This window comes from Protopterus annectens, chromosome 6.part0, assembly GCF_019279795.1.
Source record: "Protopterus annectens isolate FY-2018-M chromosome 6.part0, PAN1.0, whole genome shotgun sequence".
NCBI classification, from domain to species: domain Eukaryota; kingdom Metazoa; phylum Chordata; order Ceratodontiformes; family Protopteridae; genus Protopterus; species Protopterus annectens.
Genome location: NC_056737.1, coordinates 4,877,654 through 4,901,526, shown reverse-complemented (window position 1 = coordinate 4,901,526; position 23,873 = coordinate 4,877,654). Strand labels below are relative to the sequence as shown.

At 42.7% G+C, this 23,873-nt stretch overlaps 1 protein-coding gene across 2 annotated transcripts in view; it reads right to left on the bottom strand.

The window, feature by feature from the left end:
- Positions 1–23,873, bottom strand: part of DRAP1 (DR1 associated protein 1) — an 868,088-nt gene that overhangs the window by 227,777 nt on the left and 616,438 nt on the right. For both annotated transcript variants that reach the window (XM_044073779.1, XM_044073778.1), the window contains exon 5: positions 15,694–15,784. In XM_044073779.1, the coding sequence (XP_043929714.1) occupies positions 15,694–15,784 (91 nt within the window). The remainder of the gene's footprint in view (positions 1–15,693; positions 15,785–23,873) is intronic.

The window sequence follows — 23,873 nt, the reverse complement described above, 5'->3', positions numbered from 1 at the left end:
CAGCAATAAGATCTACCCAGCCAGTAAGCTCCACCTGTTTTTAACTATAACTAGTTCTACATTTATCTCAACTTCTTTTCAGTTTATACTTTTCAGGGCTACTGGTATCTTCCCTTTGAGCATGAACACTGGCAAAACAGAAAATCTATCCAAATATGATACACTGCTGGCAAACAGGCCAAAATCAGTAAATCTTCATATTTATTTATTTTATTTTACATTTGTTGACCGGGCTAGCTGGATATATGTCTATTTTCAGTGGAGGCCCGGGGAGAAAAGCTCCAACAAACAAAATAAACACACTATCATATATAATATGAGACATTTAGAAATACAGTTGAATGTGCAGATAATCATCCTATACATTGCATTCTGTTACATTTCTGTAAACAGAATCATGATACATTTCAGCTATAGTTAGCCATGCAAATATTTTGCTAACAATATAGTATAAAAGAATAGTACTGTTTTATTTGACTTTAAAAAGTAACTAGGTTATACACTCTCTTAGAAGTTAACAGACAAGTAACTAGTTTGTACAGTAATGGCAATAATGCCTTGAGAAATTAGGGGTAGTTAGTCTGGGTTAGAACAAGGGCATAACTATTGTGATTTAAGGTATGGCTTCAATTTGGTTTTAAATAATGCTATAGAAGTAATGGTGGACAGGTCTTTTGGGAGGGAGTTCCATATTTTTCCAACTGTGTTGGCAAACAAGGAGTCACCTGCAAAGTTGTTAGCTTTGCCTATTTGTACAAGTGGTTTATCTGTTGAGCGTAGGGTCTTAAGGTTGTTATAGGGGGTGATTAAGTTAGTAAGTATAGGTGTGTTAGTAGGTTGGTACAGGATCTTGTGGGCAACTGTTAATTGATTAAATAGTATTTTATTTGGCAGTTCTAGCCATCCTAGCTGTTTAAGACTATCACAATGTTGGGCTCTATAGGCAGATCCAGTTGCAAATCTAGCAATGTTATTACAGGATATCGCAAGTTTGTTGATGTTGTTTTTACATAGTTTTGTATATATAGGTGAGGCATAGAGGAGGGTAGAGATTAAGTGGGTATGGGCAATGGTGGTCCTGGCTAGTGGTGACAAAAAGGATTTAATCCTATACAGGGTTCCTAGTTTCTTGTTGACTGTTTTTATAGTACTATTAATATGAGAATCAAAGGTGAGGTTGTTGTCAATAAGAACCCCAATAAGTTTAGTAGTAAAATCAGGATATATAATAATGCCATTGCTTGATGTGACAGTAAAAGTAAGTGGGAGGCCTGACGTGTGGGAGTGAATAGTAGCAGTTTTGTTTTTTGGGGATTCAGAATGAGGCATCGATGTAGAAGCCATTTTCCAACTATGTTAAACACATTTTGGGTTATGGACTGTAAGACAGACAGTGAGGTGGCAGAGCATATTAGCATGGAATCGTCTGCATACTGGATACAACTAGATCGTTTATAAAAGTAGAGAATAGGAGAGGACCTAATACGGAGCCTTGAGGGACCCCAAGGGCAATTGGGAGGTGGGAGGATAGGTTGCTTTCCCATAGGACAGCCTGCATCTAAGTATGATTGGAACCATTGATTAGCTAGTGTGTCTAGAGACAGGGTTTTGAGTATATTAATGAGTAGGTGGTGGTTAACCATATCTAAGGCTTTTGAAAGATCAATGAAGAGGGCTGAGGATAACGTATCTTTGTTACGATTCTTATTAATATAATCTGTGAATGATAAAAGAGCAGAGGTGGTGCTATGAAATGGTCTAAAACCATGTTGGCAGTTGGCTAGTAAATTGTTTTCTATTAGGTGGTTTAACAGCTGTTTATGAATGCATTTCTCCATGATCTTAGCCAGTGGAGATAAAATGGCTATAGGGCTACAATTTGATAATTCATTCGAGTTGCCTCCCTTATGCAAGGGGATAATGTGAGAGATTTTCCAGACTGATGGGATAATTCCTTCTGTAATAGTTCTGTTTATCAGGATGGATACGGAGAAGGCTATGGCTTTTGCAGCTTTTTGCAAGGTATTCTGCAGGTAACAGATCTGCAGAGAGGGTGGTAGGTTTAAGCTTATGTAAGAGTGTACAGAAAAGGGATGTAGGAACAGGTTGAAAGTGAAATGAAGGGGGTGCATTGGTGATGGAGGTGCTTGATGATGATGTATCACGGGACAGCTGATTAGCAAGAGACTGAATAGTCTCTGTGAAGAAAGTGTTAAAGGTATTGGCTATCTGAGTAGGGTTATTGTGATCTGAGCCTAAAGCGATAGGTGTGACTGAATGCCCGGGGTGTAAGAGTTTATTAATGCCAAACCAAAATGTTTGCGGCTTATTTTGGTTTGTCTGTTGGAGCTCAAAGTAAAAATTCTTTTTGTCTAACAATATGGCTTTTTTTTGTTTCATTTCTAAGCTGTCTAAACTTTAATTGATCAACAGGATTTTTAGTTGAACGCCAATTTGCCCATAACTTGTTTCTAAGGAGGATTTATTGTTTGGTAGTTTTTGAGAGCCATGGGGCTGGTTTAGTCTTTACTCTAATTGAATGTGTTGGGGCGTGGTAGTCTAAAATAGTTAAGAATTTTGAATTGAAGTATTGTACTGTTTTCATCTAGAGGTAGGTTTTTTAGGGGTGACCAATCACATGCCAAGAGTTCATTTTGAAAGCTATCAGTGTTAAAATTCTTTTTGGTCCTTACTGTCCTGTAGCTTGTTGTGTTTGGAATATCACTTTTATATCTGATTATAAAGGTTAGTGAATGGTCACTTACATCTTCGGGGAGAGTTCCTACTTTGTAAGTTTGGTGGTGACGGTTTATAAGAATCCAGTCTAAGGTGCTTTCCTTACCATTAAGTTTACTGGGCCTAGTAAGGGATGTAACGGTTCGGGTAAAACCATATAGGTTAATATGAGTAGGTGGTTGTTCTGAGGAACGGCTCTTCCAATTAATATTGAAGTCACCAAGCACTATGGTTTCCTGTGGGTAAGTATTAGATAGCTAATTGAGGATATCCTCTAGGGTACTGGAGTTATTACCTGGTGGAAGATAAACACAGATGATGTAGATGGATTTATGTTTATTAAGTTGTAATTTGGAAGTAAGGATTTCAGCCTTATTTATAGGTGGAGGTTGAGAATCTATAGGTGTCACCTGTGATTCACTTTTGTATAGAATAGCTACTCCCCCACCTTTCTTAGCTTTACGGTCTAGCCTCAGGATATTACAGCCAGGTAGAATAATCTCATTACCTTGTGTTGAGTTCTTGAGTCATGTTTCAGTAAGACACAGGATGTCAAATGAATTTACATCCAGGAGTGCAAGTAGGTGGGCAACTTTGTTGTTTATGCTTCGTATGTTAAGATGAGCTATCAAGAGTGAGTTAGAGGGTCTGTTTAGCAATTGTGAATTAACAGGAATTGGGGTGTGGGGCAGTGAAGTAGTGGTAGAGGTTGGTCCAGGGTTTGGGTGGATATCGCCATCTATTAAGGGTGAAATTGTACTTTTATCGAAAGTTTTAAGAACCTACTTGTGTACTCCTGGAATTTCCGAGTTCTTGGACTGCAGAATTTAATGTGGGTCAATCTGTGATACTTAGATGGTAGGTAGGTAGCTATGCTGGGTGTAAATGTATGGCTGAGAAGGACTTCAAGTGTTGGTATAGAGGTTTGCCTTATGGAGTTATAAAATCCTAGGCAGTAAAGATATTCATAGAATGAAAGTAAGTAAGGTATAGAAAGGAAAGGTAAGAGTAGTATTAAGAGAAGCACCTTTGGGAATGGTGAGCTTGATGAAGGTAGCATAATGAGGTAGTAGTTATAGCTTAGTGAAGAGGGAAGGTACCTGTTTAGGTTTGTGTTTAACAGAAATAGTAATGGGTTATATCACTTTAAGGAGGTGGGTTATGTAAGGGAGTGTGTTAGTGAGGGTGTGGTCTAGGGAGGATAAATGTAGAGGTACTGGGGAAGAGTGAGATTTGGGGGCAGGGTAGGGGAGCAGAGTGAGCCCACAGGGCGAGCGGAGCGGGTAGAGCAAGTGAGGGATTAAACCCTAGGAGAACAATCAGTAGAGTGATGACTGCTAAGGTAAGTTTGGGAGAGATCGTCGGGCAGGTTGGTAGCAAAACAAGCAGAGTAAAGTAAAAGGAACAGAGTGGGACAGCAGGTGAGATAAGTGTAGGGAAAGCTGGAATGCCTGGGAGTTATAAGTTATGGTAGTAAGATATGTGTTCACGGAGACTAGTCAGGGTAGAGGGTACCACCTACTGGTCAATAGGATATATTGCAATCCTGGCTACTCATAGGGGCTAACAGAGCAAGAAGTAACAGGAGGGAAAAAATTGGAGAAAAATATACAGAGATAGTGAGAGGGAAGGGTATGGTAGGTAGGAGAAGAGATGGCTTTTGGCTGCTGGCTGTCCTGCCTAGGGAGTGTACGCTAACCTACAACTTACTTCCAGATATATGTTTAGGCATGTCTAAGTACACACAGTATTCTGGTAAACATACTTTCGTGTTTCCTTGAGGGAAAGAAGCTCAGGGAGAGGTTTAGCACTATTCTTAGCATTAGGTAAAGTAGAATTATTGGTCTTCAGATGGGGCAAGTTCCCAAATTCCTTACACAGGACAGACAGGTTGGAGAGCTGGTTACATAGAGGGGAACAGAAAAAGACTGGTAAAGAAAAACAGAAAGGATTTGACCACATTTACTCCTAGAACAGCAGCTTTAGATAAATATTAGAATACATAAACCCAAAAGTGCCAGGTACAAAGTCAGTTACTTTTCTAAATATACTTAATATCTACTAAAGTTAAGGATCCTAGGCAGATGCAGTTCACCAGTTTAACCACACCCATTAGGTTCACATACATGTATTTACAGCTATACCAATGTACATATTGTATTATATTCTTATTGATTTACTTTAACAAGGAAAACGCAGCTATATAGTTCTTCGAGCACAGCAAGATGAAAACACTTTATACAAGGGGTTAGCACTATACATCGACCATACATCAGTTATACTGAACTAAGGCAGTCTAGGTAGTGCCATATGTGGTTTTAATATTCATTAGAGTAGCTAAAGCACTTTAGTTAGCAAAGGCATGTATCACATAGGTGACTATTAGCTTGTTGCTAATTTTTTTTTAGTGATCAATACAGCAGATTTCATGTGTCTGGAGCCATATTACTGGAAAGCTGATTCCATTCAGCATTTATTACATTAAAGGGACCAGTATAGCTAGTGCAGAGTGTATTTTACAGGTACCCAGCTCTTACGCTTTCAATCACGCTGTGTTGATACTGCACAATTCAATTTAAGGTAGAATTAGCCTTAAAATATCGCCTAATTCACTAAAAAGTGTGTAGGTAGCACTGCATGTAGTAACATTAAGCGTGGACATATTCCAACCACACACTTCACTTTTGTGTATGCACACGACAAACCCTTTTCACCACAACATTATCTGATAAAGTTAAATGACCCATTACACTACCTGAAGCCAAATGCTATACTTCATATCAAAAAATAAGCAATCTAACCCAGCAGCTTTATATGTTGCACTGAATGAGAAAATACTGCATTACACTCCACACGTGTCTATTTTAACAGCAGGTGATTTATGAATTTTGGTATTCTCTGTCCAGATTCCCAAATCATCTTACTTCAACTTTTCTGTACAAGTCTATGCATACTGTCAATCATATACACTATTTCAACACTTAGTACTCGCAATAAACTACTCTGACATTATTGCACCAGATACATTTGTTTCAATTGCAAGCTCATGATTTTCATTGTATACAAACAAAATTATCATTCTTGCCTATATCTCCTTATTCTTACTCACTGTACATTCAATTTTCTCATACGTATTAATCATACCACAAGCACACATTTTTACTGAGATATTTCCTGGGTTTTTCATATGCTTCCCATGACTCTTGCTGTTCATTTTATTTTACCTTTATTCATTTTTTTTTCACTTTTATGTCTCATACAGTTTTAAACAATCTGAACAGAGTGGGAAGATGGCAGAATGGTTAACGTGTTTACCTTGCACACAAGGTGCAGGGTTTGATTCTCACATGGGGTACTTGGCTAGGCTTAAAATGGCCCACAAAGGCAAATCGCCTAGTACTAACCTATGAACCTACAGACATCAGTTGCATTAATTCATTAATGCCTACTGGCAGTCATTTAATAAGGTGCAATATTATCAACTAACTGCCTAGAGTGGAGACTAAAGAAAATGAAATGTAATTAAATATTTTCAACTGAAGAAAAGCAGCCTTCTGCATTTCTTGTTCAGCAAAGGTATTTCTTTGTCCCACATTTAATGCGCTTAACTTGGGCAATGAATACTAAAACCTCACTAGTATGGTTAAGTTGCATCTGAATAAAAGCACTGTGTGTGGTCTGTCTTTCAAGTTTTACCAGCCTGTAAAGGACAAGCCAGTCCACACAACTAGTGCTTCAGAGGCATGATTAGCACTACTACAATCAGTATAGTCAGTGATGAGTTCAAGTTAAACAGGTTTCATGTAGCAATTTTGCACTTGTATGGTCATCCCTCATATCACACATTTTTCCCTTACAAATGAATCTTGTAAACCCCCCCCCCCCCCCCTCAGTATTACAGAAACTCATACATTTGCCTCATCAGTGTAATATTCTCACACTTGTTTCAGGGCTTCCTCCCCTGCAAGGCTTCATATTCTGTTAGCTCTTCGGAAATGAGCACAATTTTCTGGATATGCAATGTCAAATTCTTCAACAAACAACCCTATGTGTATAATTCTTGAAGCTGAAGCTGCATTATTCTGTAACACAATGTGAAATTACTTGTTCTGATTCAATTCTACTTTAGCTACTGTCATTTTAGGTGCCATGTAACATTTAGTATTTGAAAATTTGAAAAGACGCACTATTGCCAGTTCCATCAGCTTTACTTTCAGAATGCAACATGATCAGATAACACACATACAGAATTACTAATACAGTTAAATATGTCGAATGCTTAAAACATATGGTACATATAGTACAGCAGGGCTGATCTGTCACTCAGTGTTTTTTTTTTTTTTTTTTTTTAACTTGCACAGATGGAAGAGGAAGATTAAAAATGTACAATGTTATCTCAGTCAGCACAGGTCTTAACACAAATTCAACAGTGAAAATTCCATTTCCTAGTTACAAGAATTAGAAGTTATGTACCTACCATAACGTTCCATGTTCGTTGTCTTTTCTCGCCTTCTTTCTTGCTGGATGGGTTCGGAGCCGATCCTCGGCTCCGACTCGGCACTTGCTAAGCTCGAGAGTCACTTTTACCAGCTCGAGGCAGCCCCATATCCCATGATGCAAGGCGGTAATTACCCAGATCTCGTTTGGTATCTACAGGAAAACTGCCTATAAAAACTTTCCACTAAGGAAAGAGAAACAATAACCTAAAAAGGCTATAATAGAAACCAGGTAATCAAGGACAAGAACTATCTGGTGTCCAAGGAAGAAGAATCTTCCAAAGAAAAGGGGAGATCAAGGTCTGTCCAGGCTAGGGGGACAGGAGGGAGGGACGCAAGAAAGACGGCGAGAGAAGACAACTAACATGGAACGTTATGGTAGGTACATAACTTCTAAATGTTAAGTTATCAATCTCGCCTTCATTCTTGCTGGATGGGACCGCGTCCCTAGCACCTCTATCCTGGGTGGCTCAATGGAACAGACTCTTGAGAAAAGTGGAACCAAAGCTTGCCCTGTCCCTGGAGGCCAAATCCAATTTGTAATGAGAAACGAAAGTATGAGGTTCATAGGTTCATACTAGGCTATCTGCCCTAAGGCATTTATAAGCCTAGCCCAAATGTTTGTGGCTTACGCCACCCCTTATATGAAAAAATACTGTGCCCATTAGTTTGTTGTGCCTCTGTCCAGCAGTGACACAGAGATGATTCCCGGGGTAAACCTACGATCTCCCATCCACAGGTCTAGATTTCTCTTGAACAGAGTCAGCGAGGTGCTCTGCCTCACATGGACCGGGATTTTATTCCACAGCCTAGGGAGTCTCTGAGTGATAAATCTATCCCTCCAGCACGTCCTATTTATATCCGTGCTAAGGTTTAAGTCGCTTGCTCTAGTGGTTTTGGTGGATTTGGATTTTCTGAGGTGGAGCATGTCCATTAATTCCGGGTTGGACATGGCCTTGTATGTCAGGCACATGTCACCTCTGAGCAGACGGTATGCGACTGAATAGAGCTGGAGTTTCTTCAATCTGGCAGCATATGACAGATTTTGGAGTCCTTTATCCTTTTGGTGAGGAACTTTTGGGGTCTCTCCAATTGCTGCAGATGTCGGGTGAGATACATCCCGAATGGGGCATTGTACTCGATCATTGGTCTGATAAGTGAAGAGTACAGGGAACAATGACCTCACTAGATCTGGATGTGAATCCCTTCATGATCAGGTGGGCAATGTAGAAGGTCTTTCTAACCACTTTAGCAACGTGAGTGTCAAAGAAAGGCCACTGTCAACCTGGGTCCCCAGGTCCCTGATAACCTCTTCTGTGCTTAGTGGATTGCCACCTATATGGTAGCTTGGGGTTACCTTGTTTTTCCCGAAGGGTATGACTATACATTTTTGGCGTTTAACTTCAGGCCATGGCTCTGGCACCAGCTATCTGTTTCCGTGAGTCCCTTCTGAAGGATATCCGTGTCCGATGCACTTTCCACTATGGCCCAGTTTGCAGTCGTCTGCAAACTTTGTCAGCCAAAGTCCTCCCATGTTGGCCTGTACTTCTGAGAAGTAGATGCCAAACAATAGGGGGCCAAGGACAGAGCCCTGTGGGACACCACTTGTGACCGGCTTGGAGTCTGACACAGCGCCAGCAACTCTAACCCTGTGGGTTCTGTCCTTAAGCCAGTTTGCAACCCATCTTGTGACATATGGGTTTACATTTAAGCTGGTAAGTTTTTCTACAATACCCGAGTGGGGTATTGTGTCGAAAGCCTTTGCAAGGTCAAGGTAGGCTGTATGGACTGCCTTTCCCTCATCAATGGCCTTGGTGACTGTTTCGAAGAAGTTGACCAAGTTCAAAAGGCATGATCTTCCCCTTGACAAAGCCAAACTGGGTCGGGTCCAATGTCTGCAAGTCCCCTATATCTTTGTTTATGAGCTCCATTATGATCCTCTCCATAGCTTTGCAGACTAGACTTGTTAAGCTTATGGGGCGGTAATTACCAGGGTCCATAGAGGCGCCGCCTTTGTGGAGTGGGACCACAGTTGCCGTACGCCACTCCTTGGGCACGTATCCTGTGGTAAGGCTGAGATTAAACAGCTGCCTTATGTGCGGGTTTAATTCCTCATTCAGCTCGTGTAGCACACAGCCGGGGACACCATCCGGTCCCATTGATGCTGTGTTTTTAGCTTTAGAGAGAGCAGCTTTCACCTGCGCATTTGAGATGTCCGGGAGGCTACACTCGGCTGGGATAGTTATCTCTCCTTTAGGCGGGGAGAGGGGGTGAAGTTTGCACTGAACCTGTTTGCCAGTATGTTTGCAATGTCTGTGGGTTCAGTGATTTTTGTATCATTTTGGACTAATTCTGAGCATATCTGGGAGTTTCCACCCAGGTTCCTAACATAGCTGAAAAAGGCCTTATGATTGTCCTTTGAATCCATGGCAATTTTTCTCTCAAAATTGGCCTTAGTTGATGTTATGAGTGCTCGTATTTTTTTACTAATAATGATCAGGGGAGACTTCCCTTTTATGGATTTTGTTCTATCATGTAATAGCTTTCTCCTCTTATTGTAAAGTTTGTTAATGGCTGGGGTCCACCAGACTGGACGTTTGCCCTTTGTGGAAAGAGTCTTGGTTTTATTTGGGATTGCCTGATTGGCCCAAGTGGCTGCTGCACAAATAGTATCTAAGGGTAGTCTAGCCTGAAAGGCTGTAGAAGTGGCTAGACCTCATGTGGAATGAGCTTTAGATTTTGAGTTCAGCTGTTTGCCCCTAAGCTGATAAATGTCAGAAATGGTGGAAGATAGCCATCTAGATAAGGTCACTTTAGAAACAGGGAGACCTTTTCTATTTTCAGCATAAGACAGGAAGAGCTGATCGGACTTCCTAAATTGCTTTGCTCTGTCCAAGTAATATCTAAGTTGGCGATGAACATCTAGGTAATGCAATTTTTGTTCTGCCCTGTTAGAATAATTTGGAAAAAATACAGGGAGATCAATGGATTGGTTTAAATTTGTCTTAGAAGCAATCTTGGGCAAAAAGGATGGGTTGGTTCTCAAGGATACTCTGTCTTTGTGGAAGACCAAATAAGGGGGACGAACACAGAGGGCATGAAGTTCAGACACTCTTCTAGCCGAGGTAATAGCGACTAGAAAAAGTGTCTTCCAAGAAAGAAACTTTAATGAACATGAAGCAGCCGGTTCGAAGGGAAGTATCAAGGATGTCAGCACTAAATTTAAGTCCCACTGTGGTGGAGGATCTCTAACAGGGGGTTTAAGAAGGAACACTCCTTTGAGAAAGGCTTTACAAAGTTTGTGGGACATAATGTTGTGGTCTGCAAAGCCGACATGGAAGTTCGAGATTGCAGCCAACTGAACTGTGACTGTGGAAGACGAAGAACCTGAGTGAAAAATTTCCGCAAGGAAATCCAAGACCGACTGAATAGGGGCAGTAAAGGGGTCTATGTTCTTAGATTTTGCCCCAAAAGAGAAGCGTTTCCACTTGCTAGAATAAATCCTCCTGGTAGAGGACTTAAGAGAAGCTACTATGATATCTCTAACGAGGTTAGAGATCATAGGAAGCCTGGCTAAGGAAGGAAGTGGAGCAACCAAGCTGTGAGGTTGAGGGAAGGAACGGACAGGTGCAGTTGACCCGACTGGTGGGTCAGAAGATCTGGAACTGGGTCCAGATGCCAAGGCCGCACCAAAAGATGGTGATGAAGGAACGGGAACCAAATTTGTAGAGGCCAGTAAGGGGCAATGAGAATCATTTTGGCTCTCAAGACGGTAGCTTTCTGGAGTACTTGTGGTAGCAAAGGAAAGGGAGGAAAGGCATAAAGAAGTCCCCTGGGCCAATCTTGGGTAAGAGCGTCTCTGGGGGGATGGCCCGGAAGTGGGAAGAGAGAGAAGAAGTCTGGGCATTTGCTGTTTTGGGATGTAGCAAAAAGATCGCAGCATGGGCGGCCCCACTTCTGAAAAATCTCCTCCACAATGTAATGCTTGAGAGACCACTCGTGAGGCATGAGAATAGCTCTGCTCAATCTGTCCGCTATTATGTTGGTTTTCCCGGGGATATGCGTTGCTACCAGAAACCGATGAGAGGAGATCGCCCATTGCCAAAGTCTGAGAGCTTCTCGACACAAGGGATAGGACTTGGTTCCGCCCTGCTTGTTGATGTACCACACGACGGACATGTTGTCCGTGTGAACTGCAATAGTCCCTAAAGGGAGAAAGTCGTTGAGGGCTTGCAACGTTAAAAGCACTGCTCTCATCTCTAGGACATTTATGTGCAGGTGGTATTCAAACGGTTGCCACGTGCCATGAACCATCCTGCCCTGATAATGCCCCCCCCCCACCCGATCAGGGAGGCATCCGAAGTGACCGCGGCTACCGGGGCCGGGGGAACAAATGGTCTGCCCTGATGAACTAGAGGAGAGGAAATCCACCAGGATAGATGGTTCTTGCAGGTTTGTGTCACCAGAATCTTGTGACGCATGGGAAGCTGCTGGAAGGACCATTGGGTGAACAACATCCATTGTAGGAGACGCATGTAAAAGCGGGCCAGAGGAAGAAGTGTTATGGCAGCTGCCATGAGGCCCAACACTTTCAGGACCAACCTGGCTTGTGCCCTTTTGCTGGATAGGATGATCCGAACGTGGTTTTGGATATCTAGGATTCTCTGACTTGTTAGGTTTGCTGACATCCGAGTAGTGTCTAGATTTGCACCTATAAAGGTAATAGATTGGCAGGGCGACAAGGAAGACTTTTCGAAGTTGACTGAAATTCCTAAGTGACCGCAGAGACGTAGAGTGTAATCTCTGGCTTGGAGAAGTTGATGCCTTGTGGTTGCTGAGAGGAGCCAGTCGTCGAGATACGGAAACACCTGGAATCCTTGACGTCTCAGGTGAGCCGTGACCACTGCCATGCATTTGGTGAACACTCTGGGGGCTGTAGTGAGGCCAAAGGGCAGGGCTCTGAATTGAAAATGACTGGTCCCCAGCCGAAAGCGGAGAAAACTTCTGGAGCGTCTGTGAATCTTTATATGATAGTACGCATCCTGAAGGTCTATGGAGCACATCCAGTTGTCTTTGCCCAGAAAGGGCAAAATCGATTGAAGTGTGACCATCCGAAATCTTGTCTTTTTGACAGACTTGTTGAGCCTGCTGAGGTCTAAAACTGGTCTCCAGTCTCCCGTCTTTTTGGGGACCAAAATGAACCTTGAGTAGATTCCGGACTCTAAATGATCTTTTGGTACTGGCTGGATGGCCCTTTTCTTTAGAAGCTTTGACACCTCTAATTTTGCAATTTCCCTGAGACCGGGTGGTACGTCTGGAAGGGAACCTCTTTGAGGGAAGGGGCTTTCCTTGAAAGGAATCTTGTAACCCTCGGATATGATTGACTGTACCCATTTGTCTTGAGAGAGGGAAAGCCAGGCTTGTGGGTACAGCGGCAATCTTCCCTCGACTGCCTCCAAGGGTGGGCAGTCGGGTAACACCTCAGGGATGCTGGAAGGGCTTGTCAGAGAGAGGCTCTCTGAAGCCCTGGTTCTGCGGACCCCCTCTGCCCCTAGGGCGGCATCTATTATTACCCTCTCTGCCTCTGGGGGTAAACTGACCACGTGCGTCAGGCGTGACTCCTTGTGATTTCCGGGACCACATTTTCCCTCCCTTCTGACCTTTGGGGTAAGGTCTAGAAGGAGTGGAGAAACGGACTCCTACGGCAGAAAGAGTCTTGCCATCCTGCTCGCACCTGGTTAAAGTGTCCTTCACCTGAGGGCCAAACAACGTTGTCCCATCAAAGGGAGAGTTTGTGAAGGACACCTTAAAGGGGTCAGCAAAATTACAGAGCCGCATCCAGGACTGACGTCTGAAGACCACTCCTGTGCCTGCAGCTCTACTCGCCCCATCGGCTGCATAAGAAATAAGCCGCATGGAGGAGTTGGTTATGGAATTTAGGATTCCCAGCTGAGAGGCGATCTTTTCTTGAGCCCCTGCTGCTGACGGATCCTGTACTACTTCACCTAGCTCTTTGAGGATGTCTCTCTGAAGTCTGGTGAAGTGACACAAATAATTCAGCGAACGCATAGCAAAGGTCGCTGAAGAGAACATCCGCTTTCCATACCTGTCCATGGTCCTAGACGCCTTGTTAGGAGGATGGACTGGCACGTAAGGATCTGCAAGTTCCTTCTTGGTGGCGGCCGCCACCACCATGGCATCAACCGGGACACCCTTAGTAAGAAACTGCTTTTCAGCGGGGGCCGTGATAAACTTTGAAGGTCTCCTGGGGACTGGTTCCACCGAATCAGGAGATGCCCACTCCTTTCGAGCTATGACTTCCATAAGGGGGTCGAAAGGCGGAGACACCCAGGAGGTGGAGGGTCGAGATCCAAAAGCCTCCAGGTATACCGATTCATCCTCGGAGGGATTAATGGAGGGCCAGTTCCCCCTCTGTTTCAGGAGTTCAAGGATGTCTGAAAAGGAGACATTCTCAGAGGGACATCTTGGGGACCCCTCCGACTCATCTAAATCGGTATCTGATGTTGTAGACTCAGGGGAGTCTAAATGCTTCCTCTTGCAGGTCCTCTTACGCGGGGGTTCACCTGAAGGATCAGGAGAAACCTCGGAAGAGGAAGTCCTTCCCAATGGGGAAACCTGGGGCGATGGATCTCTGGGTTCAGGAGCAAGAGAGCGGGAAGAGGCATCTACAGGCACCATAGAGGGAGGAGCTAAAGGAACCGACTGCTGGCTAAGCTCTGGGGCTAGCACACTCCTCATCACCTCGAAGGCTCCCCTTCTAGGGAGGGCCGAGAGAGCCCACTCCGAAGAAACAGGGATCCCTGGTCCCACCGAAAGGGAAGGCTCCGAAGCAGATGTCGGGGCCGAGCTCACCAAAGCCGAAGCTCCGAGAGGGAGAATGGGGTCGGACAAGGGTCCGATGCCACTCGCCCCCTCGGAACCGACCAGGGAAGCCCGACGCCCGGATCCCTCCAAGGAAGGTCTCAAGGAGGAGATAGGAGTCGAAGACGATGGAGCCGAAAGGTGTGGTATCGGCTCCGAAGCAGCAACAGTCACGGTACTAATAATCTCCAGCTCCAAACTCTGTAAGAGAGTCGAAGGAGGAATCTCAGGGGGGTGTATAGAATAGCTGACGTCTGATGAGACGGGCTATGGAGCATCTGGGCTAGTGCCTGTGATTTTAATAGCCTACTCACCACTCTCTCTAAGTCGTGGTCTGAGAGCCTGGACGACCTTGATGATCGGCTCCGCTCCGAAAGCAAGGGAGAGGCTGGAGCAGAGTGTATAGACTCCAAAGAAGGAGATCTAGACCTCTTCTTGGATGGAGCCATTGGAGCCGAAGAACGTTCGGCTCCAGGCGGAGCCAACAACTTGTTGGCTCCGAGAGGAGGCAAAGATATCTCGGCTCCAACTGGAGCCGAGACATGCTTCGACGCAAGGGTGTCGAAGCCAGGGTATCGGAGCCAGCCGGTACAGAAAACTTCCAACAAGGAAGGATCAGCTCCGGACGGAGCCGATGTCGACTACAGCGGAGTCGGAACCAAGACCACAGACATGGACACCGAAGCCTGGGTCTTGGAAGGTTTGGAGGGCTTCCTGGAGCCGACCTTAGCCGGGGAGCTCTCTGGTTTAAGAAGACCCCTGAGGATCAACTTATTTCTACGTTCCTGCAGGACTCTCTGGCTGAAAGAATGACATATAGCACAGGAGTCCTGCAGGTGTAGGGGTCCCAGGCAATAAATACAAGAAGTGTGACCGTCTGTCAGAGACATCTTCTGACAGCACGAGTCACACTTCTTGAAACCTGAGACCCTAGTATCTTTGGACATATCTCAGTCCTAAAACACTCACACACACCAATCAGTCCAAACAAGACACTAACAAATAAAAATTATAAATAACTAATAATAATAATTAGTTATTACTATAAGAGTGACACAACACACACACACCTGAGGGAAATCCTAACAGGAACTGTGAGGGTGGGAAAGGCCTAAGGCCCGAATACGCTAAAACTAAGTGAACTAAGTGGGAAATGGGTATGGAGCTAAGTGAATAAGTACACTGAAGGGAATAAAGACTATAAATTAGTGTTTGAGACACCTAAAACCTGACAAATATCAAGAAAAATATCACTTACCAGGAGCTGGTAAAAAGACTGACCTCATCAACGAAGCGGCAAACGAGATCTGGGTAATTACCGCCTTGCATCATGGGATATGGGGCTGCCTCGAGCTGGTAAAAGTGACTCTCGAGCTTAGCAAGTTCCGAGTCGGAGCCGAGGATTGGCTCCGAACCCATCCAGCAAGAATGAAGGTGAGATTGACAACTTAACATCATATATTTCCCATTCCAGTGCCACTCATGAGATGAAGTGCATACACCTAGATAATGCAAAAAGGTAAGACATAAAAGTGAAAATCACACAACAGATTCAGCCATAAAAAAGGGCAAAACCTACCTCCTGTTCTGATTCAGTGCCCGACTGCTTCTTATCTCTGTTTTTCATTCCAGATCCACCATTTTTCCTTCCAGAACCTGGCTTTCTGCCTCTAATAGAACAAAAGTACAATGGCACATCAATAAGTTTTAAATGCACTAAAGAGTATAGCTAGACATTTATTTTGCAAATTCAAACCTGATGTTGTTTGTCTCCCAAGCTACTGTTCAAAAATGTTAATGCCCCAAGTCAGGAGTCTTTCCTGAGAGGTTTGGTCAATCTCTGGGTTATTTGTAAGCAACATATGAGAGTTAAAAACTACTATGAGAATGTAAGGCTAGGCTTCGTAAGGTCCTCATAGATTAACACCCTGGTAAGTACCTATGAACCTACAAAATAAACAAACTCTCCAAATGCTGCAGCATCCTGGTGACTTAAAAAAGTACCCTTTCTGCTGTTGCCCTCTGCAATTACAGAAAGGCTGTTTTTAAATTACTATTCCTTCTCGAAGCAAGAAAAGTACTGCACTGTGCTGTGTACATTACTTCAGACAACTCTAGATGTCCTGTCCCCCCGGTGAACCATAATATTTCTGAGAGAGACTGAGGAAAAAAAGTTCAGTACGCCTGGCTTCATCCTTTGATAAATTCCATAAACAAGCAGATTCCCTTTTAATAATGCCACTGTTTTGATACATTCCTAAAATGAAACAAAATGCTACCAGATGTCTTAAATTTTATTATCACTTACTACACGTAAAAAGTGTGACCTATGGAAGAGAGTTGCTTTTTTCTTTTTAAGGACATGTTTGACATGTAACTCAAATTTCCAGTACATTCAGGACTGAAGTATAGTAGCTGCATCTCCCTTCTTATGGTATAAAAATAAAGTATCAATTAATAAAGTATTAAGTATCAATTTCCTAATCAGACTACAGCTGGCACATGGCCTTATACAGCCCTGTTGTCTTCTGTAGTATTCACTGGCAGTACGGCAATTACAAAGCACCAGACGGGAACCTATACTTTTCAAGGCCAGTATCCTTATATCCATCCATCTAGGTACAACGAATTACAACTTACAGTGTGAAGAAGTACTGAGATTTGCTACTCGTCCTAATGAAGGATCCATGTCTGTCTGTCAAAGAGGAACACAATTGCTAGCATTCAGTCACAGTCTGTATTTCAATTATGTTTTGCCCACAAATACACTCCTCTGATGCTTCCATCAACAAGTAGCAACTTTATTCTGAATCAGAAGCACAGCTGGCTCAGCCAGCACCCTGTGCAGGTACCATGAACCACAGCCCCTTGCCCTCAGTTCTTCAAGTGAAGAATGAAAAAATAAAAAGCACTTTACTGTATCTGTATTAAGTCTTATTACAGATCCATCCCTCTCACCAGCTCTTCCACTGAAGAGCAAAAACAGGATGTTCCTTTTATTGCCAAACCAACCAACCAGGTGGCCAGATGCACAACACCCCCCCCCTCCTGCCCAGTGATTCAGGTCTCATTTCTGTGTCGTCCCTCGACCCCCCTCCCTTTTATTTAAAAAATAAAGAATTTCTACTTAGAAACTGTAGCATACAGTTGCTACAGTTTATTCCCTGCCTGTACTTAGCACTCAGATTTTAGTTAAAAAAAAATGTTTTTTCTAACTTTTAAACTGTAGCAAACACTTCGCTACAACTCAGACCACATACACAGAGTACTACAGTGCTCAGGTATCAAGTTCATCTTATCACACCCCCCAACACTTTGTGCCCATGGCAGCTGTCCCTCTTTCCCTGCCCTACCTCTAGTGAGGTTAGTGGACATTCCCGAGACAAAATAAATTAGCACAAGTTTCCTGCTAGTACTATCAAACCTTAGAATACACTCCCATAAAAACATACATTCATCTCTAACTGGAAAGTCTTTAAGTCCCTGCTTAAAAAAAAAAAAATACTGCACTGTATCTAGTTATGCAAATGCATCACCATGTATACTACTTCTCTCCTGCCCTTACTGTCCAGCTGCCTCAAGTTGATTTAAATTAGTGAAACTCTCGCCCACCAACCATTCCAGGAAGTCATTCCATTAGTCAACCACAGTCTGCAAAAAATAATTTCTCAAATCCAGACTAAATGCAGAACCCACAATTTCCAACTACCGAAACATTTTCCTCCGCCTTCATTATAGTTACCTCTCACAGCAATCTTTCAATATTCAATCTCCTTAATCTTATACAGTTTTCAACCTCTCTCCCCAAAAACAGTGTATTAAACCTGTCCTCACAAGTCATGTTTTCCAATCAATTTATCACTGTAGTTACTTACACCTATGCCCTCTCCAGTACTAAAATACATCTGCTGCTAAAGAGATTGTAAAACTGAATACACAACTCCAAGTGAAGCATAACAACTGTCTTACAGAACTGCACAATTAACAACCTTGTTTCTGTACTTTCTAACTTATCTGTGCTTACAGTGCTAAGCACACAGTCTTTGTGTAAGTAAACACGTGCTCATGCCTACTAGGAGTACTGCCAGTTGTTAATAAAAATACTGTGCCTCTGTCTGCTCATACAAGTGAAATCGCAATTGCTAAGTTACGCAATTGTGCATCTTTAACTGCATGCAATAGAAAGTTACGGGTAACATATGGAAAACAAGTGAGCAAATGCTCTTTTTCCATACCTTTTTATGAAACAATAATATCCAAGTGAACTCAAGCTGTACATACCTGTAGTCACTTGCAGTGATGCTATTAAGGCCAAAACCCACTGTGATGCTACGTATACAGCATAGAATACCTATTCTCACCTTCACTGTGGAGTCTGTTTTTGGGAAGCTGCACAGATACCACACGTAATTTGTGGACCAACAAATCATATTACTAGGTGCTTATGCAGCACCAAAATGAACAGTCTGGAACTCCCTGCCAGTCTTTAGTAAAACTTTATTCTGAAAAATGTGTGTGTGTGGGGGGGCAGTTTAGTCAACAGTAATAAGAAATCTTTTTCCATCAATGCCTCAGATTTAATTTTTTTTCTCTGCTGTATTATCACAACCAGGCATTTAAAAGGATACAAGACTTGAGGGTATTTTCATATTTTTAGTTAAAGATTTCAAGATTTTAGCTAAAGCTAAACTAAAGCTTTAACCTCAAAAGATTTTCTAGAAAAATTTCCAGCAAAATAATCAAATTCTAGAATCTGTTAAAGGGAGAATTATTTCTCCACAGGGGCTACCTGATTTAAGATGTAATAGTTTACATTGTTTTCTAACTTAGGCAAGTATAATTCAAGGTAAATTACTAAGTGACCGGAGGTCAACCCGTCACTGGTTAGATCAGACCATAAACTAATCATTCTGGATGTCCACAACCCACCACCACCCCCAACTAAGGAAACCACAGTAAAAATCCTTTCTAAAGCAAACTTCACCTTACTTAAGACAGAGGTGGTAAGTTTTACAGCCCCCACAATAAAGGATAAAGCTGCCCAAGATGCAGAAACCTTTACAAATGCACTCTATGAGCACCTAAAGGATGCATGGATCGTGCCACCCCTAGCAAAACTAAGACTCACTCCTCTAAGAGAAGAAAACCAGTTTGGTGGACCCCTGCAATAAACAGGCTATACAATAGGAGGAAACTAGTTCAGAAAAAAAGCAAATCCCAAGAAGGAAAGACATCCCTGATCAGTATCAGTAAGAAACTGAGGTCCTTCATGAAATCATCCAAGGCTAACTTCGAAAGAAAAATAGCCAAGGATTCAAAAGATAACCACAAAGCCTTCTTTAGCGATGTTAAGAATTTAAGTGGCAACTCGCAGATAAGCACTGAACTAGTACAGAATAGCACAAAATATACTGAACCTACTGATATTGCCAACATCCTGGCAGATAGATTCAGTGCAAACTTCACCCCCCTCTCACCTCCAAAAGGGCCCACACCAATACCGGAAAAGTGTAGTGTCCCAAAAATCACAGATGCATAGGTGAAAACAGCCCTTTCAAAAGCCAAAAAAATACAGTGTCAATGGGACCAGATGGTGTCCCAGGCTGCCTCTTGCATGAACTACAGAACAAACTAACCCCCCACCTAAACACGCTGTTCAACCTCAGCCTCTCCACAGGCTACGTGTCCATAGAATGGTGCACAGCAACGGTTATTCCTCTCCACAAAGGAGAGGCCACAACTGACCCTGGTAACTATCGCCCCATAAGCCTGACTAGCCTGGTCTGCAAGGCTATGGAGCGCATCATCATGGAACTCATTAACAAAGACATTGGGAACCTCCAAACACTTGACCCGACCCAGTTTGGCATTGTTAAGGGCAGATCATGCCTACTAAACCTGGTTGACGTCTTTGAGACAGTCACCAAGGCCATAGATGACGGAAAGGTGGTTCACACAGCCTACCTTGACCTCACCAAGGCTTTCGACACCATTCCCCACTCGGGTATTACAGAAAAACTCACCAGCCTGAACATAAACCCTTATGTCACGAGATGGGTTGCCAACTGGCTTACAGACAGAACTCACACGGTAAGAATAGCGGGCTCCAGGTCCGACTCTAAACCAGTCAACAAGTGGTGTCCCGCAAGGCTTGGTCCCGGAACCCCCTACTGTTCGGGCACATACTTCTCAGAAGTACAGGCAAACACAGGAGGACTATGGCTAACCAAGTTCGCCGATGACTGCAAACTGGGAGCCATAATTGACTCTCTGGCTGACATGGGCATCCTCCAAAAGGGTATTACTGAGACAGACACCTGGTGTCAAAGTCATGGCCTCAAGCTAAATGCCAAAAAATACATAGTCATCCCGTTTGGGAAAAACAAAACACCAGTGAATTACCACATAGGTGGCAGCCCCCTTAATACAGAAGAGGTAATAAGAGATCTGGGGACCCAGGTAGATAGTAATCTCTCCTTTGACAATCATATTGCCAAAGTAGTTAGGAAATCCTTCTATGTGGCCCATCTAATTATTAAAGGGTTTGCATCTAGAAATAAAGAAGTTATAGTGCCCCTCTACTCGTCACTCATTAGACCCTTCATAAAGTATAATGCCCCATTTGGGATGTACCTCACAAGACACTTCCAACAGCTGGAAAGACCACAAAAGTACCTCACCAAGAGGATTACTAGTCTCAAACATATGTCCTAAGCAGCCCGACTGAAAAAACTCTGGCTGCACTCAGTGGCATATCACTTACTCAGAGGTGATCTCTGCCCGACTTACAAAAGCCATGTCCAACTCAGAATTGATGGACATGCTCCACCTAAAGAAATCCAAGTCACTGCGAGCCACGCGCTCTAGTGAGCTAAACCTCACCACAACGATAAACAGAACATGCTGGAGGGATAGATTCCTGTCACAGAGACTCCCCATGCTTTGGAACAAAATTCCAAATTACATTAGGCAGAGCATCTCACCTACACTCTTCAAGAGAAACCTTGATGAGTGGATGGGTAACAGAAAATACACCCCTGGGATCACTTCACTGGCTCTGCTTGACAGAGGATCAGTTAATTAATCAATGGGGCGGCAAAAGCCGACACACACTGGCTAGGCTTGTAAATGCCCTCGGTCAGATAGCCTAGTACCTACCTATGAACCTATAAGTGCCTGTCTATGTTGGTGTGCAAGTGTGTGTGTGTGTGTGTGTGTGTGTGTGTGTGTGTGTGTGTGTGCGCACGTGCATATACATCACATGAGTATTTACCCATGTGCAAATATGTATGTGTATATTATGTGTATGTATATGTATGTTATGTGTACATGTACACTTATGTGTGTGTATACACATACATATTTGTGTGTATGTAAATGTGTGTATCGGTATATGTGGGTGCATGTTCTTAAGTGGGTGCACATATGTGTATGTGTATGGGTATGTACCTGCATGCATGTATGTGTATGCACTTGCTAGAAAATGAGCTTTACTGGCATGCACAGTTATGACTACAAGCCACATTAATATTTGTGGCAAAAACCTGAGTGAGAATGAACTTATGACGTACTTCACAGTATCAAAAGAGAGCATACGTAACACTGAAAAAGTTGTGACTGACAACAGCTAACTTCCACTGTTTTGCTAATATTTACATTGGTTTGAGAATGAAATATGCATACATATAATTTTTATGTAACATTTCAGGCAAGTGTTCATTAGGATGGATTGCGGAAAAACTTCAAAGACAAAATGAGTATACACCTCAGGAAAGCCTCAAGTGTGTTATGTGTGTGTGTGTGTGTGAGAGAGACAGAGAGAGAGAGAGTGTGTGTGTATATGTATATAGTAGTCACACAGGTGTGTATGCATATTACAATAATGTACATAAACACGAATGTGTATGCATATACACAAGCATACAGATGTGTGCACATGTGTATCTGGTGGAGAAATTCTCAATGATAACTAGTTTTTGACCATCACTGCTTTGCAAAAACTAGTTCTACTTTACCAATAAAATATGCATAAACATATTTATGCAAATATTTCAGGCACGGTCTACTTATTTTTCTGATCACTCTGAACATGCCAAACCAAAGTCAGAGTGCACACTGTCATGTACCAATGACCTTGATCTTTAATAATGGTCTTTTTGTGACGTTAATTTATTTTCCAATCATAATTTCTCTAAACAGTCTATAAGATTCACAACATAATAGCAATTCCTGTAGTCTTTTTGAAATGACAGATTTTGATTTTTCTAGAAAATATGTAACTATGCATAAATATCACAGTTATGCAAACATTTGGTCACTGTCCACTTAGTAGCACTGTTGAACTCCATTTCAAAGGCCAAGTCAGCACATGGATCAGGAATGGCTGCTGACCCAATCAGGGTTGACAAAAGATTTATTTTCATGTCAGATTACGAATAAAAGCCATATCAACATTTCTGGTAATAAATACATAAAGAAGTTAGATACATCATGCTATCAAGTGAAAGCTTACATAAAGCTGGAAAACCACTCAGTGATACACTGTGTCTGCCACCTCTTTGCAGATGTTTACACTTCTCTGGCATTGTGCAAATATGCATAAATATCTTCTAGTGTATGGAACAGTACAATTATGCTCCAAAATTGGGAAAAAGAAAACCTTAAGCACCTCCCTTGTGCAAGACCCAACCTTAAGGTGCTTAACAAAAGCCTGATAAGGAAACCGTAAGTGCTATTAAGATCAGGTCTCCCAACAGGAAGTAATAGGAGACATTGCCAACAGGCAAACAGTGGCATAAGTTAAAACAGGTTTTAAAAACTCACCCAACTAGGCATCAACCCTAACATCATTGGATGGGTCGCTAACCGGCACACTGCTAGAACTCATAGTCAAAAATAGGGGAATCCATCTCCAACAGCAGACCTGTAACTAGTGGTGTTCCACAGGGATCAGTCCTTGGACCTCTACTGTTTGGAATCTATTTCACCAAAGTACAAGCAAAAACCAAAGGTCTGTGGCTAACAAAGTTTGCCGATGACTGCAAACTGGGAGCTGTCATAGAATCTCCAACTGATGTCAACATCGTACAAGAGGGTCTTACACAAACAAATGATTGGTGCCAAAGGCATGACCTTAAACTCAATGAAAAAATGCATTTATTTTGGTAAAAGCAATGCTCCTGCTAACTACCACATCAACATCAACACCTTTAGTACGCACTCAGTGGTGAAAGACCTGGGCACACAGGTTGACAGCAACCTTACCTTTGACCACCACGTCTCCACAGTGGTAAGAAGGGTATTCTATACTACTCATTTCATAAGTAAGGGCAATACCTCCAGAAAAAAAAAAAGTTATAACCTCCATGTATTTTTTCCTTATCAGGCCAACAAGAGAGTACAATGCCCCTTTTGGTATGTACCTTTCTAAGCACCTGCAGCAATTGGAGAAACCACAAAGGTTTCTCACAAGGAAAATTTGACGTCTTCACCATCTGTCCTATGGGGATAGTCAGAAATAACCATCACTTTATTCTGTTTCATACAGATTACTCAAAAGGTGATCTTTGCACCTTGCATATAAGGCAATTTCTGATCCTGCATTATTGGAAATGCTTCATATCTGAAAGCCAAATGGTACATAGGTACTCGCTCTAAAGGCCTTAACCGGGTATGTGACATTAATAAAACCTGCTGGGGGAAAGATTTGTCTCCCAAAGGTTACCACATTCTTTGGAACAGGCTCCCACTTCATGCCAA